Source organism: Teleopsis dalmanni, chromosome X, assembly GCF_002237135.1.
Source record: "Teleopsis dalmanni isolate 2A chromosome X, ASM223713v2, whole genome shotgun sequence".
Taxonomy (NCBI): Eukaryota; Metazoa; Arthropoda; class Insecta; order Diptera; family Diopsidae; genus Teleopsis; species Teleopsis dalmanni.
Window position 1 is genome coordinate 69,212,552 of NC_051848.1, and position 19,942 is coordinate 69,232,493.

Here is a 19,942-nt window from a genome sequence, read left to right on the forward strand (position 1 = left end):
CAACAAAAAACTGGTAGTTAAAAAGGAAAATGTTCTAAATGTATTTCATCAATGTTCAAATCTTTCCGTTCAAATAAAAGTTATAATTATATTATATGTTATATGAAATGTAAACATGTATATATATATATATATATATGTATATGAAAACATATATATACATAAATGAATATATACTATTTATGTATTATATATACAATACATAATTACTATAATTATATAATTAATATTTATTTGATAGTATTTATTGGCTTCACTCTACAAAATGATAGCATAATTATCGTTAGCATAAATTATAATTTTTTTCAAAAATTTTATAAATGTTAGCATTTTACATAAGTTAAAATATTTAACATAAATTATCAATTGACAAAAATTTTGCCGGCATTATAAATATTGGACAAATTGCTAGTTTTATAAATAAAAGTAGACTGACTCAAAACAATATGTACCAAAATTTTAGAAATGTATACATACATTATTTGTAATAATACTAAAATAAATAATATTTTTAATCTATGAATAAACTACTTCAATTTAAGTAAACAATGCATGATTTATTTTCTACAATGTCCTACTCCTTGTTATTCAGAGTTGAAAAATAAACAGCCTGAATGAAGTCTCAATGAAAGAAGTCAGTATTACCAAAGGAAGCTATATCAAAAAAAGTTGTATACACTTTTTTCTTTATGACAATTTTTTAAGATTGCTGTCTTTTAATATTGCAATATCTATACAGAAATTTCATCAAGCACTTGCATTATATTGGCAATACTGGATATTATATGTCTAGAAATTGTTGTTGTTACACGTTTCGTTAGATGTTTTTCATTGTTTGTCACTCTGAATGAAACAAAGAAAGCTAATCTAATTGGGGCGTTGGCATTTATAAACCAAATCGTCAAGTGATTAAGTATTATAATTATTAAAATCGTTTCTTTATAAAATGTATACAAGGAGTGAAATGGAAAAATTCAACAGCATGAAAATAATGTTATTAAATTTATTGTAGATATATAAAGAAATTTTGATTCAAAGTTCATTCAATTATATAATGTAAACAAAGTAGTAAAATATGTTTGTGAGCGTTAAAATAATAAATATAACATATTTATCTAAATATACAGAATAAATTTAAATTTGGTAAATTTAAAAGATTTAAATGTTTCAACATTTAAGTAAAAACAGCAGTGCGTTTATCGCGATTTTTCCCGCGCGATTTTGTACGTGCTTTAAAAGCAGCGGCATTCATCAAGTGCTAATAAAAAAAAATAAAATTAGTATATACTAAAATATGCTAAATCAATAGTGTATAATACTTACGCGTTCTAATTTGCTTTGTTTGCCTTTGCCCAATTCATTGGTGACATTTAATTTTGTCCCTAACTGAAAGATATCGCGTACAAAATCATTTTCTTGCAAATGGGAGGACATGCCTGGTCCCATAACAGCGCATAATGCAGCATATTGATGATGAATGGCCCAGGAATCCAATACTAGGCATTCATTGCCAAAGCGAATATTAATTTCGGGTGAGATATCCTCCTATAAAGAAATATTTAAAATTTTATTATTTTGTACATATGCATATTTATAATTGTGTTTTATAGTTTATTTCAACATATTTACTGTATAATTAAGTTTATTAAAATGATTAATAGTGCACTATTCTAAAGATAAAGTTTGACACTATGAATCTAATTCAAGAAGTCATATAATTTATATCTAATCCCAGTGTGAAATTTGACTTCATCACATTTGATTGTGTGTCGTTAAAGACACAACACCTGTATTACTCAACAATCCCTTTTCTCAATTAGACATTAGCTGCATTTACAGTAGAACTTCCTTTATAATCGTTAGCACTATGTAGTACTAATGTCACGTAAACTTACGTTTATTATTTCATTTTATTTTTTTTCGGCTGTTATAGACTGAACAAAAAGTTGTGGTATGTCGTCAACTTATTCAACTCTAAATGGATATATATTTAGTTTTATTAGTAATGCCACACCTATAATAGTGTTGTTTTTAAGTAGGCCATATCTGACCAAAAATGAATTTCACAACATTCTATAAGCTTTGTCAAACTAATATTAAAAAGTAGAAGTAATTACAGTGATAATTATTCTAACAGACACCCCACGTGGGCGTAAGAAAAACACTCCTATAAAAAGACGCTTAAGACAGCGGATACTGTATTATTTATTATCATAATTATAATTAAGCGGATATAACATATCGCAAATAATAAATACTAAGGGATTATGTGTTGATGGACCGTAGTCTAAGTTTTATGCTGTTCCAGGTTGTTGTGTTGTATACTGTAAACATATTTATAAATCTAGGACATAGCTTCTTATATCTAATGAAACTGCTTAATGTAAATGTGCAGTTTAAAATTATTCTAATTAAGCTTTTTAATGCTTTATATTTAACAATGGAGGTAATGCTTACATCCTCACTGAATAAAATTGACTTCAGTACTATTACTGAAGATTACAGTTTTCGACTAAAGTTACTGCTGCTAAAGTTAAAGATCTATATCCTACTTCTTTTGATGAAAAAGAATGTTATTAGGTTGGTATTGACTGGTCGTTGTTATAGTTCTTTCCCAATAGAGTTGTTTGGTTAGGCTTTGAAGTATAGTTATCTGCTGTTATTTGTGTTAAGGTACTAGTGAATGCTGCTACGCGAGTATACTATGTAATGTGCATGTATTCTGCCACTACATCCAAATATAATGTGTTCAAAGTTGTCACCACGTCCCCTACAACACCGACTGAATCTGAATAAGTCTGAAGGGTTATTGCGCAGGTATTAATAATATTATTAATACAATATACAATATAAAAATATTGTTCTTTTTATTGTTTTAATTATTATTGTTGTTATTGTTACGAATAATCTGTTTGATTTAATTAGTTTTTTTTCCAACAACTTTTTTTCTAAAAAGTCCAATTAATAATAAATAAGTTTGTTCTTATATACATGACAATAGTTCTTCAAACTCTTAATTAATACTTTAATTTAATTATTTAGTAGAATATTCTACGATAATAATTGATTTTATTCCTTTTTACCTCTAAATAATGCAACACATCTCTGAATGTGGCACGCTGTGCTTTGCGATCACGTTTAGCGCGATATTTATGTGAATCTGTGGCCAATTGTTTTACAGTATCAATGAGATCACCAAGATATTCTTCCAAAAAGTCCTCATCGTGTGAACGTCCGCATTCTAAAATCAATGCTAATGTCTCCCCAGCGGCAACTCTTACATCCAAATGGGGTGATTGTAACAAACCCATAAGTCTCTTAAAAGAGCTATAAACGAAAAAAAAAAAACAATATTAATATAAATACATTATATACATAGAAATAAAGAAAAACATACGGTAACATCGATTGACCGCTAGACATCCATGAGACAAAGTCACCAGCGGGTAAAACTGTTAATAACAAACCCCAAGCTGAGAGCGCTTCGGCGTGCAGAGTTCCTGCTTCTGCACTAACTGAAATCGGTGTTTTGTCATCACCACGTAAGTAGCTGCCGCTGAAAATTCCTTCAAAGAATTGCATTAAATTTAAGAATTCGCCAATATCTTCGGCACTTAAAAAGTTGAGTAAACCTAAAGCAGTGCAACATTTAGCGCGAGCATCAAATGAAACGGTCTTATCTTGAACTGTAGTCAAAAGGAATTGATTTAATGCTTTGAGTATGTTCTCATCGCCATTCAACTGCAGTACAAGTAAAGGTGCAAGACGTGCACCCCATACTTGCTCAGCACCTTTGCCGCGACGTAATGACTTCTCAATGCAATCGATGAGTGTCATTTTACGATCTTCAACATACTCAGGCATATAGCGGTGCATCAGTATTTCACAGATACTTTGTAAAGCCATTGCTCTAGTCTGAGCTGATTTTTCTGTTGCATTCTCTAGAGCTTGTGAAAATTTTTCCTCGAAACGTTCATTTGACGACAATTCATCAGAATCGTTAACAGATGATGGAGCATTTTCTGATGCGTATGAGTATACGCTGACATTATCATTGTAAGAATCATCTTCAGAGTTAGAATCTACACCGCGATCTATACAATGAAAAAATTAAAAAAAAAAAAGGATTTTACTAAATGGAAAATAGCAGTTCTATAAGAATTTTTATCATATATATAATATAACTTGATAAAATATAAAAACAAAGATATTATTTATAATCAAAAGAAATGTTTAAGAAACTAAAACCCTTTCTCGAAATTAATCGACTATTTGTAAGATAAAATACTGATTTGTACACTAACACTCTATGGACAGTTTTTAGTCTTAAATTTTTAATTAGTAGTCAAATTCAAGATAGACAGAGATAATCTTAAATATAATTCCTCAAATATATTAAAGTATAGCAAAGCAATATTAAATAAAAACACAAATGAAAAGGTTATGAACTAAAAGATAATAAAATTGCAAGAGGAGGACAACAAAATATTGTAAGTAGTGAGAAAAGGAATTATAACAAAGAATCAATAGAAAAGAGAAACGAAGAGGCAGAGATAAAGAAGAATAAAGAGAATGGAAGATATATACGAGGTGGATTAACGACTTCACAACAGGTGGTAACAGCAGAACAAAATCAATTATATTTTATATATGTATCTGGTAAAAGTTTCAATGCAATAATTCAAGTTGGAAAAGTTTTGGGTTTCGTATTTTGGGATTCAAGTGGAACAATTTTCATAAACTATTTGGAAAAAGAAAAAACGAAAACATCAAACTGCTATTGCATCGATTGAATGATGAAATCAAGAAAAAAAAACGACTAAAAATCAAGCAAAACGCACCCGCCTACATGTCAATGCAAAATTAATTGAATTACGGCACGAATTCCTTCCTCGCCCACCATATTCTCCAGATTTGGCTCCCAGTGACTATTACCTGTGTGGGAAGGAAACTGAGGAATATTTTGGTGGACATATTATTTGGTGGCGACTCGGTGTGTCGAGCCGCATTTCAAAAAAATGCTATTCTATTACTAGTATATATATAGCAAAAGAAAGAAAGAGATAGAAAGATATATGTATATAGAAAGAAATGGGAAGATATATATAGTCAACAGCGATGGTGGCACGTAAAAGGACATGGACAGCAGAGTGAAAAAGGTAAATGGCTCTTTCCGTCGCTTAACAAAGTCTGGAAAGTCAACAATGTAAGCGTCGAAACTAAATCAGAATATTCAACGCCTGCGCAAAATCGACATTATTATATGGGTACGAAACATGGTCGCTAACGAGGGCGTCGACTCAAAAGTAACAAACCTTTGTCAATAGAAGCCTGCGGCTTCTATGAAACCCGCAAGGTATAAGGAGTCGAGGTCATTCCAAAACCACTTGGCGAAGAACAGTGGCAACCGAAACAACGGAGGAGGAATTTTATAACTACTATTTGTAAATAGACTAAGTTCTAAATTTAATTTTTTTTTTATAATGAAGAACATGTCAAAATAATAATATATAAAGAGATAGAAAGATATATGTGTATTTAGGAGGAGAAAGTTAGTTCCATAGAATATAGGAAGAAAGAGAAACGAGCAGAGAAAGTTAGTTCTACAGAAAAACTTCTCACTTAAAACTAAAAAACAAGCGATATATCCGTAAACATTAATGGTAATATAAAAAATTATATATTTAATTAAAAAAGAAGAAAAATACTTGAACAAATAAGAGTTAATTTCAGTTAAATTGATCAACTTTCAAATTTATTTGCCTTAAATATGTATTACCATATATCGCAGTGATTAAAAATATCTGTTCACTTAAAAATAAACCAACGTACATGCAACATCTCAAGAAAACTTGAAATACCGACCAGATAAGAAATTCAATAGCAATTTTTCATAAGTTTGAAATAAACGAGCAACGTGAATAAAACCTTGAAATTGTATAAAAAATACAGCTATTGATAACTAATTCATACACAATCACAAATAAATAATATATGTATGTATATATATTATAAACGAAATTTAATGTTAAGTGAAATACAAAATAAAAGCTACAAAATTTAATAAAATTTACGGTGTGCTGCTGACGGGCTTATCTAATGTTGCCACCATTTATTTCTACTCGTATGTTGTATTTGTATAGGTGTATATTAATAAACCTCGAGTTAGAATTAGAGATAATATGAGGTTATAATTTCAACAATATATGAGCTTATTAAAAAAAAATACTTAAATTTAGGTGAAAGTGAATTTACACAATTATGAGTACTAGTTGCATACGTTTTTAGTGGCACATGGTAGGTGTACGTATATGTAAGTACAGGAAGTCGCTTTAATTACTCTATACACCTACAGAAACGTCTTGAAATATTATTTCAATATTGTCGACAAACTGGCGTAATATTCTAAAAACTCACATTGAGTCTTGACATATAAACGGAACACAAAGAAATTTCCGCAAATAATTAAAGTGTTATTTAAATACTTAATTAAACTAATTAATTTATATTAATTTATATTAATTGCTATGAAATGTTCACAGATATACGTTTACGCATAAGAAGGTTTTAAAATGATTTTAAATAAGGCATGAATATGTATACCATTACATTTATATGAATATATATTATATGTGTTTGTACATAACTACACACAAATATGGTATATAATAAAATGAACTCATTTCAAGAAATCAAGAACGGTTTATATTTTGGAATTGCTAGCAGTGAATTATATAAATTTAGAACTACACGCTTTATTGCTCCTCTACTAAAAAGTCTTTTTTGGCCGTCATGTATGATATTCCATAAGCTCTTAAAGAACTTATAATTATATTCAAAAAATGTGAACCAATATGAACAATATTTCGACTTTTAAACATCGTTACTCTATCTAAAAAACTTCAAATCAACCAAAAAGCTTTATTAAGTGCTAACAGTTAGTAGTCTATCTGCGTTTTTATTTAATTTATATGTGTAAGTTTAATTGAAAGTTGTCTATTTGAACCAAATGACGTTAAGGCCGTTCAGACTACATGAGTTAACAAAAAAAAAAAAAAATTACAAAAATATTATGAATTGTTCATCACAAATTAAGAAAAAAAAAATATATATGTTTAAATAATTTGCTTTTGTTGTAAATATGTCTAAAAAAAAATATTTTAAAATATATTGAAATCAACTAAGACAACTTCAAAGACGAATTAATTTATGTACAAATTAAAAAAAAATTAGTGGTAATAAATAATAATTTTATAATTTAAACTTAATATATTCGTATTAATGAAAAATATTATATATTTTTTTTAATTTTTTATAAGCAACAGAGCCAAATAGCAAGAATTTGTTAACAGTTTTTAATTTTAACAAGTCATTTTGAAATTATCTATTTTTATACAAATGTATTATACTATATAATATATATTATAATATACTATATAATATATATAATAATATACTATATAATATATATAATAATATACTATATAATATATATTATAATATACTATATAATATATATTATAATATACTATTTAATATATATTATAATATATTATATTTTTCAGTGTTTTTGCAATAGCTGATTTATCTTATTCAGTACCAATTTCAATTGAAAGGTTCTCTGTATTATATAGCATATCATACTATATAATATATATTAAAATATCTAATGCTTTCCAAGTGTTTTTACAATAATTGATTTATCTTATACAATACCAATATTATTTAAATGTTATCTGTTTACCAAATATTATTTAGAAATAAATCTTTAACATTATTGACTGAAGTAATTAAGTCAGACATTAGAAACGTCCTGATCATAAAACGATCCTTCTACATATACAGAATAATTTTAATTTAATCAAAAAACTCTTAGTATCTCTTAATTAAAAATTCAATTAATTCAAATAATATAAAAAAATTTTTTGTTGTTGCAATTCACTACTTTTCGAACATATAATCGCCTAATGTATGTTTATGTTAGATTAATCCAATCGTTCCTATAGATACATAAGTTTATAAATTGATTTCAATATCAAGAAAGAGGAATAAATAATTTAAAATTAAAATAATAGAGAAATCATTTGTTCTGTTAATTGCAGTTTTTTGTTTTCTATTACTTACATTAGCTTCGTTACAGTGTTTGAGTTTTACGATATAAGAACAGATCGAATATAGTCAAAACGGGAACATTTCGGATCTTCAGATGTTCAAAAATATTAGCGCTACTGGAAGTACATCAGTAAATGCTCAAACACCTTATGGTCTTCTGCTCTATGTTACATTTTATTTTCGTTTTATCTTAAACAAAATCAAAATACTCAATGTTTCGAACAGTTGGAATAATATTTGAAGTTTAAAATTTTTATTAAATTGTCTTATATAGTCTGTGTATATAACATACACAAAGTAATTATGGTTAATCAGATTCTTTAGTTTGTAATTAAACGATGTACATAAATTAGGCGGACGGACAGACAACCTACGCATATTAATTTATTTTATTTGATATATTTCATTTTTAAAAAAATTAATAAAAATTATATATATTCTATATTAGTCTTTTTCTAACATTCTCTGTAATTATTTAGCAGATAAATTAAGCAGAATACTATACAGTTATATATAGGCATAACAGTTATATTAATTGCTTTAACAGTTATATCAGAAGTTATAACACGAATTATAACAGTTATATCAAGAGTCATAACAGTTATATCAAGAGTCATAACAGTTATATCAAGAGATATAACTGGTATGTCAATAGATACAACTGTTATCTATTATATAACAGATGTTACTGTTATATCTGTTGCTGCAGATTAAACAGATATAGCAAAAAATATAACAGTTATTTAAATTTATATCATTTTTAAGTAATAAATAAAAATGAAATATATTCTATATTAGTCTTTATCTAACAATTTCTGTAATTATTTAGCATAATATTTGTTAATAATATTGTCATATATCTAGATATAACAAGATATAACAGTTATATCAAGAAATATAACATTTATTTCAAGCGATATAACAATTATATCAAGAAATATACCAGTTATATTAAGAGATAACAGTTATACAAGAGATATAACTGTTATATTAAGAGATAACAGTTATACAAGAGATATAAGAGTTATAACAATTGATTTAACAGTTATATCAATAGATTTAACAGTTATATCAATTGATTTAACAGTTATAGCAATAGATATAACAGTATTCGGCATAGTTCTCAGTTATGATAACAATTTTAATCAACAATTTCTAATAACTACAATGCATTTTTGAGAACTTTTACCTAAAACCTTGAAACCCTAAATTAAGGTTTTCATCTACTTTTATGTCGCAGAGTTATGCGTTTCTTGACATTTAAAAAGATTCAGGTATTTATTGTTGTTGTTACTCAACTAGGAATTTTTTTAAAATCCTGCTGGGAGAAGTACCCTGCAACTAATGGCCTAAGAAGACGTGTGGCTCCGAGAGACCGGGTCGTACTTCCAACAAACATTCCTAAACTATAGCACGTAAAGTTATGGTAATTAACATTGTGAGTATGTTTTAAGCAGCTAACCACCTAAATAAACTGGAAATAGGCTTAAATATAATTTGTAGAATTTGCAAAGAAAAATAATAATTTATGAGACAAGTTTTGGAAAATTGTTCTTTACTGATGATTGATGATTGAACGAAAGAAACGCTTAGGGGAAAATAATTCAGTCGATGGTGTCGATGGAATGAAACTTGAAAAAATATGACAAGTACTACTATTTATTGAGAAATTAGGACTTCAAGATTCATGAATGGTGCACAATAATTTTTAATGTCATGTAAAATATATAAATATTATAATATAATATATTATTAATACAACTTTAAAATGAAACGAGTGTAAATTATATTAATAATTTACTTTAATACTATTACAATGAGAACTATCTTATGTGAACCCTTATAGTTAACCAACTTTTTCCGTTCACGTGAAGTGCCCTGCCAAAAGGTATTATGTTAATCCAAATAATGGATAATCATCGTACTTAATAATATATATTTTAGTTCATTTAAAAAATAAAAATTGTAGTAATATATTAATTTTCATTGCTTTTTTTTAAAAAAGAAATTACACTTCCGTGTCATTTCGTCAACACGAAAGCTACTTTATTTATTTGTGAATAATTTTTGCAAACTTACTGGCTACTATAGATAAATGAAAAGTGTATATGGTATATATATATAAGTGTTCGTGATAATAGCAGTGCTAGCAAAACATGACACGTTTATAATTAAGTTCTTCTATCGATTTTTGTTGTACTCAAACAAGCACATACAAATAAAATAAATCTACAAAAATATTTATAATTTAAGAAAAAAAAATTTTTTTTTCATAATTAAATACAATGTAGTCATAAATTAAATACACAGCTTGATCAGCTGTTAGAAAGGTCACTTGTGAATCATATTCATCTGTACACATATGTTTCGAAAAAAAAAAAAAACAAATTATACACAAAAAAACTGAGATACTTTTGTATAATTTTTCGAAATTTTGTATAATTAATATATTTAAATAAATACTATATACAAATATATATCTACAAATACAAGAGCAATAATATGAAAGTGAATGTTATGTACAGAGACTTGCTTTTTCATAGTTGATGTGTCTTACCAACGTACATGGAATAATCAAGAGTCTTTGAGAGAAAATGCCCAAGCGTGTGCGCAAATTTATGTGGAACGGCAAATACATATTCGTATATTTATAAGAAAATATATTATTGCATTCTTCATTAAATGAAAGCTACACGAAAACTACATATGTCACTTTTAGTGACTTAAGCAAACAATTTCTTTACGATCTTTTTATTTCTTTCTTCAATAAAAAGATGAAATGTTCCGTATATAACTTACTGCTCATCTTTATGATCTTTACAAAATATAAAAATCTTCATTGAATTGAATGTAACAGAATACGTATCTGTTATTATCATTTTTAAATCCGTAAATAAATCTTAAACCGTTCATACATCGATGTTCTAAGATACGGTGTTATAATATCGTATCGATCTACAGCAACGATATAAGTAAAGTTTAGAATAGAATTAGTAGTAGCCCAAATAATAAATACGCTACAGTACACGAAGAGTTTCTTGTGGTTGCAAGAACGGTTGGGTCTTCGTCACTGTGCCACACGTTTTCAGTGACGACCAAGGTTTTCATAAGTAGGGTTACAACAAAAACAGGCGTTTCTTGTATTATCGTTAATACTAATATTTAACATAGCGTATTATTTAACATGATACGCTCTAACAAGAGCTAAGAACTGAGAAAGGAAGTAAAAATAAAAAGATAACACATTCTTGCTTTACTCATTTTCACTCTTTCATTCTCCATTATAAAAATAACTCCCTATTATCGTGCAATTAGCTAGCTCTATTAGCTTCTGCCACTTGTGGTATGATTTTTAATCGTAACAAACCACAGTACTATTAACTATACCGCATCCGTTTAAGCGCTCCCATATATCGTTTTATTTTAAATACGGATACCGTATATACACATATCATAACTCTCATGATATATGGTACCAAATTCAAACATATATGGTAACAATATAATAATTTTTGAGCGGATTTATTCGTAATTTAACTGAAAACTATAATTTATTATTTATATTTAAACATATTATATTTTATTGTAGTACTATACCAATATTTCGACTATCTTCGATAGTCATCTTCAGGGAACTATCGTAATAATATGTGATTTATTAATATAGGACGTGTGCGAGTTAGGCTAAGTTGATGCTAAACCAAATGGGAGATTTTTTGGGATTTTTTGCACTGCACACATTTAGCCATTTATCAACACGTATCGACACATCACTACATTATCGGCTCATCTTAGAATTTCCCTTATTTAGAACGCAACTTAGCCTAACTCGCACACGTCCATAATAGTATCTTAGTAAATCATTGAAGTGCATACCTATACGAGACAAAGTCAATATTGATTACAAAACTCAACGGATGGCTGTGGTAAGGTTCTATCACATTACTCTTAAGTACAAGTAGTATCTCTAAACTTTTAATTGGACTTTTTGAAGTTTCACTTGTTTATGTGATAAAGCAGACAACCTTTGTATTTTTTGGGAATAAAAATAAACAGTTTGGTGTAGTTATCAAATATCTACAAGTGAAAGGTTTGATGCCAGAAAAAATCGAAACGGATTGGATAGTTCACATAGTACATTATTATTACGAGTGTATTATTATATACCACGATTCAGGTGGTCTATTGCGATAACATCACTTGTTTTAACTGATCGTTATGCTTTTAATAAACTTATACTCACAGTTAATATACCAACACACTAGCATTTAGCCTTATGAAGCAATAGCTTTGGATTATCCATTTGAGGAATATACAAATGGTTTATAATCAGTTTCAATATACACTGATAATATCTTTTTGTTTAATATTTGAAGCACCAAATTTCCAACTATATTAAATTTTTGGAGTATCAAGCTATCATCTCTATGTATGCTTAACATTAAAGGATCAAGCTATCATCTCTATGTATGCTTAACTGAATTTAAAAAATGAAGGAAAGAATAAACTTTAGAATTGAAATTATTACTATGAAACTTAGTTACAGGCATGGATTACTTCTTTATTATATATATCAAGACGTATTCTAATATATAATATAATATAAGATATCACTACGGAAGTAAAAAAGGTCGCTGTAATTTTAGTAGAATTACAATTTGTTTATCTTAGTTTTTTTCTTTAGTTTTCACGTTCTCTGACTTCGATTGTGTCGAAAAAACTTGTGATTATTATTATTGTTAGAGGATGTGGGACTGCGACCGTCGGGTCGGTCTATTGTGCACTCGTCTGGGTTTAAAGTAGGTCTCTTAGCCCTATTGCGTCAATAAAAAGTAGTATAGAACTTACTTTACAGAGTTTTATTGCCTTATCCGTAAGAATATACATTCCCAGGAGCCTATTCAATATGTGCATTTGTGATACAAAATGAAATAATCCTTACTGTTCTGTTAAATATTTAAAAAAGGAAAAATCAACAATTGCAGGACATAATGCCAAATTTTTTTATCTTATCTTTAATTATCTTATTTTTATGGCGATCGTAATATCACCAGGTCAAAACACAAGGAATACTTTTTTTAAGCAACATATGGTATACATATGGTAATCTATACTATATAAAGGAAATTTCTGCATTCATTGCCAAATTTATCAGAATTTAAAGTTCTGTTTTTAAATGTACCTAAATTTAATTCGAAACTTGTTTAAAATTGTGAAATGACGTTTTAAAATTGTTGCCAACAGGTAGTTTGAATATTTTATAAATTGAAAGATACAAAATTGCTCGTTCTTTCAACAATACATTGTTGTGCGAATTTAAATATAAATTTACGGAACTACCTAATTTCAAAACTTGTAAGGTTTCATTGTTCCATTGTCCTGAGCTAAAACTGACATACAGAAAATCCAAAAATAAGCCCTACATATTTGTATCTTTATTCGCTGAAACGGTGAATCTTTTAATTTCCGTAAAGGCATTTTTAGTAAAATAAAGATATATTTTAAATTGTATGTATCTACACTATCTTTAGCACAATTTTTTATATAATAAAGAGTTTATTAAAGAAAGTATAATTCTGTGAAAACTCATGAATCCTATCTATGCTAAAAAAAATGATAAAGATATATACAAACAATTTTTTTTCTATTATTTTAAAGATTTAAATAAAAATCTACAATGTCTGCAGAAGAGAATATGCAAAGAAATTCTGATTGCTTTGAATTTATTTTTATTTTAGAAATTGGCAAATGAATTTTCTAAAAATATATTTTATATCTTATTATAAACATTTAACGAACGATTAATAAATTAAAATATAATAATTATTATTTTTTTTAAAGTATAATAATAATTATTCTTTATTAAATATAATAATAATTATTCTTTATTAAATATAATAATAATTATTATTTTTTAAAAATATATATACGATATATAATTTTTGAAAGAATTTTATTAACCAAATAAAAGCTTTAAAGGATTCAAACTTTTAGATACTAAAACTAACTCAACTTATGGGTGAAATTTCAGTTACGTTGCTTCAACGGAAAACGCAATTTCTCCGAAATGACTTCATTTAAAATAAAGAAAAAATTGGAAAATCAATATAGCAATAGATATCACATGAATAGCACAAAGTTATATCATTTGCATATGTTAGATAAAAAACTCATTAATTATATTACATTTTCGCCTCTCCTAAAAGGTAATATAATCAAATATTATTCATTTTATTTAAATATAGTGATAAATTTAGATAAAATTATTTGTAAAACGTATATAATATAATTTACTCATTCAATATGTTACATTAACGACACAAAAAAAAAAAAAAATAAACCTTAGCTTTTTTGCAATTAATCATTGTTTTTTATATATATATATATAGAAACATTATACATATATTAATATCATATATATTTTAAACTCTATTTAATATACAAGTACAGTATAATATATATATCTACAAAAATAAAATCTGGCTTATTTATACCATATACTGCGTTTACACTATAAATTTCAAGGCAATTAGCGTAGTTCAAACCATAAAAAATTGTTTACACTAGTTTAAAAGTGTGAAAATCCAAATTTATAACCATTTTAAACTGTTTTAAAAGCGAAAGTCTCCTCCAACCAAAGGAAATTTAACTTTTAAAAGAACGTTGATTTGTTTTAATTATATGTTAATAAAAAACAATTCGAAAGAGATAGAGTAGATTTTTAATAGAACAAAACACCGTAATAATGCCAGAACTTTCGTGCAGAAACACAATTTAACCGAACAAGCATCTTTCATTAAGTATATGTGAGGGATTATGAGAATATGTACGAAGATGGTCATTCATGGTGGTGATAATAGTTACCATTCCAGAATTCTCTTCTAGGCCCAAAGAAAATTGAAATTAATACAATACATACTTTAATGTAAAAATCTATTCTATAGTTTAATTATTTATCTAAAAATTTAAACTTAAACCTCAAAACGATAGTGTAAATTGTCAAACTTAAACAGAAGATTAAGTTAGTTCTTTTTTTCAATATAAACAATTAATAAATAAATATTAGTTATACTTTGTTGTTATAGTGTGTGGAAATATATTTAGTTGAAAGAATGAATGAAATTAGTTAACAAATATATGGTGGCCAGAATGGAATAAGTGGGTGAAAGTAGAGTGAGAAGAAGAGGAGTTGCTTGGGATATGGGAACCATAAGCGTGTATATTTAGTTATATATAAGTTGAGTACTATTATAAAATTATAGAAATATTAACTAAATCATTACTTATGCTAAACAATGACACTACGCGATATATATATACACTATAATTTACCATGTCATATGATATTCCATTGTATTAGTAGTAAATTAACTACAATTCTAGTTTTTAAACATTAATTAACTGAACGGGAACTTTTAAAATCATCTTAACGCTATTTAGCAAATATGGATGTTACCCCAGTAGGTTTGACAATGAATATAAAAAGTTCGTAGACTTTATAATATCATATAAATAAAAAGTATGATTACAAAGTATATTGTTGTTGTAAAAATTTATCAAAAAAGTTCTAAATTAATCTGTAAAATATCTGCTTTAAAATTCTTCGGTAGTTATAGTAAAATCAATATTATACTATGCTAGAGAGTTAGTTAGGCACAACTATTACACTTCTTTATTTCCATACCTATGAAATAATAAAAGTTTCTCAAAGTAATTAATTTATTTGTATTATTTAATAACAAACTGTTAAATTTCTTTCCATTCTCTTCGCAGTCTCTCACTAGTATTGTTTTTATTATATATATCTGCTATATGCATGCTAAGCTAAGAACTGGTGTTACATCTAGTCGTGTTACAAGCTTAACAACTATTGTTACTCTGTTAAAATGAGAAAGTTTTAAAATAACGTATGCTAAATAAATACAGTGTAATTGCTACAAATATATCATATCTCAATTAATATAATATTCACCATCTAAAGTCAATCACTTCTAGAAAGTAGTTAAAATCAACATTAATATGAATTTTATTACCTAAAGTCAATTACATCTGAAATTTATGTTGTGCTATAGATATAATAAATCCAATGTAATCTACTTTACCAATAGGAAGTGCTATATATTAAACAATAGAAAGATTTTATATTTGATCATTGCTAGCAGTCACTTTAAATAATAGAAACAAAAAAAATTGAGAGTGCAAAGAGGTTGGAATTTATATTTGAAGTTTCACTATAAACGTTCCAAAGAAATCAAAAAAAAGAACAGTTCTAGTATCCAATGTAGGACAAACGTTGCGAAGCCATTCCTCAACGATGAATGCATAAAACGCTTAAGTACTTTTTGCAATTGAAAGCAAATCAAGTAGATTTACTAAAAACAGTACAACTTACATCAACAAAAGTATATCTGCATTCCATTTTTCTATTAGAAAAAATAATTGGTCGTCTCTGTAAACGAGTGGTTCCGGGTCATAGAAACTGTATTTTTTTGGAACCCACGATATTACCCACCTGTTGCTTGTCACAACACATACACTACACATACACTCATATTCCTACTAGTTTTTAACTCCACCCTATTCAGGTAGTAAGGTTTCTTCATCTCGGCTCAGCTTATGTTTAATTATTTTCATTCGTTTCATCTTTCATGTCTTACCTAACTTCTCTCATCCTCCGCTTCTATATTTTGATACAAGTATTAATAAACATCTATGTAGACAGAAAACTATAGTTCCCCAATGGACACAGTGCCACAAGCAGCACTGATCAAACACACCTAAAGTTCTACAAACAATAGCTGACTATAATAACAAGAACCAGAGACAATAGCACGGCATGTCCCGCAATAAGACGTACAAAGTAAAGAAATATTAAAAGAGATAGTTAAGTAAAATGCTGAAGTTGCTTTGCAACACTTAGTAAGAGGATACATAATATCACAATATACTACATGATATATATTACATGTTGTAATGTACAAGTGCGGTTCAAAGAACACCCAAATCTGTATCTTGAAAGCCCTCGTCTGCACAAACGTACAAGTACCGTCCACTCGTTTCAACAGGGATCTCTTAAGACAAAAGACCTCTATGGGATTTGACAACGACAACCACCCGCGTCAATTATATTAAATAATATATATAATACTATTATATAATATATATAGTATTATTATATAATACATGTAATATTATTATCAATATAATATATATAATATTATTATAAGTATATTTATTATACTTATGATATTATTATATTATAATATATATAATATTATTATATTATAATTCATATAATATTATAATATATATAATATTATTATATTATATTATATATATAATATATAAATATTATATATTATTATATTTATAATATATAAATATTATATATTATTATATTTATAATATTATACAAAACCTTATTGATTAAAATATTTTTTAAAATAATATAAACAAATTAACTACCACTAATTAACAAATCGCTATAAAATTTAATTATATAGTGATATACACAGATACATATATATGTTATCTCTAATCATGTGATTATTTAGTAATATCTTATAAATCTTTAAAAAATATAAAATGTATAGAAAACAAATAAAAACAAAAAAATATAAAAAATAAAAAAAAATAATAAATTGTAGAAAATGTTATTGAACTTACTCTTTGTGTTCTTTTTATTGCGGCGCGGCATTTTGTCGTTTTTATTCCTTTTCCCCTTTGATTTTAGAATTTTAAATGAGCAAATCGATTCTGTGGTATTCGCCGTGTTGAATGATTTGGTTGCAACTGAAAGAGAAGATATGCTGCCTGCCGTGTTAGCGCTTTCTGCTGCACAAACTTGTAATTCCTTAATCAGTTGTCCTGTCCTGTCCTTTTGTCGAGACAATGAATCGAAAAGTATTTACTACTTCTTTGAAACAAATTAAATTTTATCCTTTTATTTAAATTCGCTGTCTAGATTGTTTTGAACGAATCAGAATCAGCACAATCACCAAAAATTCTTTTCTAAAAGAGAATAATTTTAGTAATTTCGAATTAATTTCAATAGTAAAATGAATGTTAAGATAGCTCTTGCTCATCACTTAAAATGGTTAAAATGGTAAGCATTGAAAATAAACAAAAAGAAGCAAAAGAAACAATTTTTTGAGGCAACATTAATACTTAAAAAATGTTTGGTTCAAGCCAATTGTGCCTTTGCGGAAAATGCAGAGTTGTAAAATTCGTCAAAGTCACCACACAAATTAGGCATGCACACACACATACACCAGCACTGTACCTGAGAGCCAAGGAGGCATACGCAGCCGACACACGAGGTGTTGTTTGTTGCGATGTGTGCTTACTGCGTTTATGCTTAGCCAAATATGTTTGGTTTTAACCTTAAATTTTTTTTTTTTGTAATAAAAACACACTTCAAGGGTGCCGAAATGAGTGCAAAAAAAAAAAAAAAAAAAAAAAAATTTGCACGTGAAATCCCTAAGATTTCTTAAAAAAATTTAATTTAATGTGTTATATGAATTACTGTCGCTCAAAATCGCACGTTTTTTTTTTTTTTTAATATTGATTGCCGTTTTCTTTGAGTTAAATTTTTGCGGAATGCGAAATTTTACTGCTTTATGTTAAATATAGAAGATTGAAGCAATTTTCGATTTTTCATTTAAGGATTAACGCAATGAATATTATTTTAAATTTAATTTAATCAAACACTAACCACACTTAATCAAGATGCACCAGCGATGGAATAGTTTTGTTTATTCCAGTTCTTCAAGCCTTTCCTCAAATTCCTGTGTCTTTGGGTTTCACTCACTTTTACTTTCAGAAAGTTTCTAAAACTGTTTTTAGTATTTAATAAAAAATATTGTTTTTTATAGTCTAAAGTTGAGGATGTTCCTGTTGTACTCGTCGAGTTCAAATTCTTTATTATTGTTAACCTGGCAGCGCGAAAGTTATTTATATTCGTTGCCCTCAGTGCTTGTATAGTTAATTGAGCTTTTGTGGTTGCAACAAATTTCATGTTTAAACGTAAATTTCAGTTAAAAACACGCTTTTTCTTTTCTATTTTATTAATTGCACAAATTGCACCACTTATCAGCAGAACACAAGATGAGTGATAAATGTTAATTGAAAACAAAATTCAAGGTATTTCAAAATTTATTAATTAGTAATTTTTCGCGTTTCTGCTGCTTTTTTGCGAATTTCCAATAAATTGTCTTGTGTTGTTTGCACTTGCGACGCTTTAATACGTGAATACGTGAAGTATGCCCACACAGTCACAATATTAGTAATGATATTAAAAATAAAAATCACAATGAAGTCGTCGCACACTCCGCGCGACCGCGTTATTTATGTTGTGAAATATGAATAAGACAGAAATTTTTTAACAATTTCGCAATTGTTAAATTGCTGCTTCTTTCATTTGGTATTCCACTTCGTTATGAAATTAAACTAATCGCATCACCCGAACCACGATGTACCATTCAATACGAGTTTTACTCAAATGAACGAAATTCTTCACGATGGCGCTCATATTAATCACCAGTGTTGGTAAACTGTAGGACTGAGAAAACAATTTCATGCATTCAAGCATGAACTATTCAGCAGTAGATATACATTTACATTTTTATTAGTCATCGTTTAACAGTGGCTACACTTTGACAAATCATAAAATGAAGTGTAGCCTGAGCTACAGTTTTAAATTCATTCTCATTAAATATGTGATATTGAATTACGATATTAGTTAATTTTATTTTTGTTTGTTTCTCTTTATTGTTAATTTTTTATTTGGTAAATATATATAATTTTTAATTGATTTTTGATTTTGTTTTGT

At 27.3% G+C, this 19,942-nt stretch overlaps 1 protein-coding gene across 2 annotated transcripts; it reads right to left on the reverse strand.

The window, feature by feature from the left end:
• Positions 1-1,108: 1,108 nt before the first annotated feature.
• On the reverse strand, positions 1,109-19,630 carry LOC119687819 (interferon-related developmental regulator 2). 2 transcript variants are annotated; one of them, XM_038102324.1, is made up of 6 exons: positions 18,827-19,630; positions 17,779-18,123; positions 3,398-4,094; positions 3,084-3,327; positions 1,324-1,545; positions 1,109-1,258 (listed from the first exon to the last, which is right to left on the reverse strand). In XM_038102324.1, the coding sequence occupies exons 2-6, from the start codon at positions 17,807-17,809 to the stop codon at positions 1,175-1,177; spliced, it is 1,278 nt and encodes a 425-aa protein (XP_037958252.1). In that variant the 5' UTR covers positions 17,810-18,123; positions 18,827-19,630; the 3' UTR covers positions 1,109-1,174. The 2 variants fall into 2 exon arrangements, with proteins under 2 accessions (XP_037958252.1, XP_037958253.1); XM_038102325.1 differs by lacking the exon at positions 18,827-19,630 and adding an exon at positions 18,395-18,760.
• Positions 19,631-19,942: the final 312 nt, after the last annotated feature.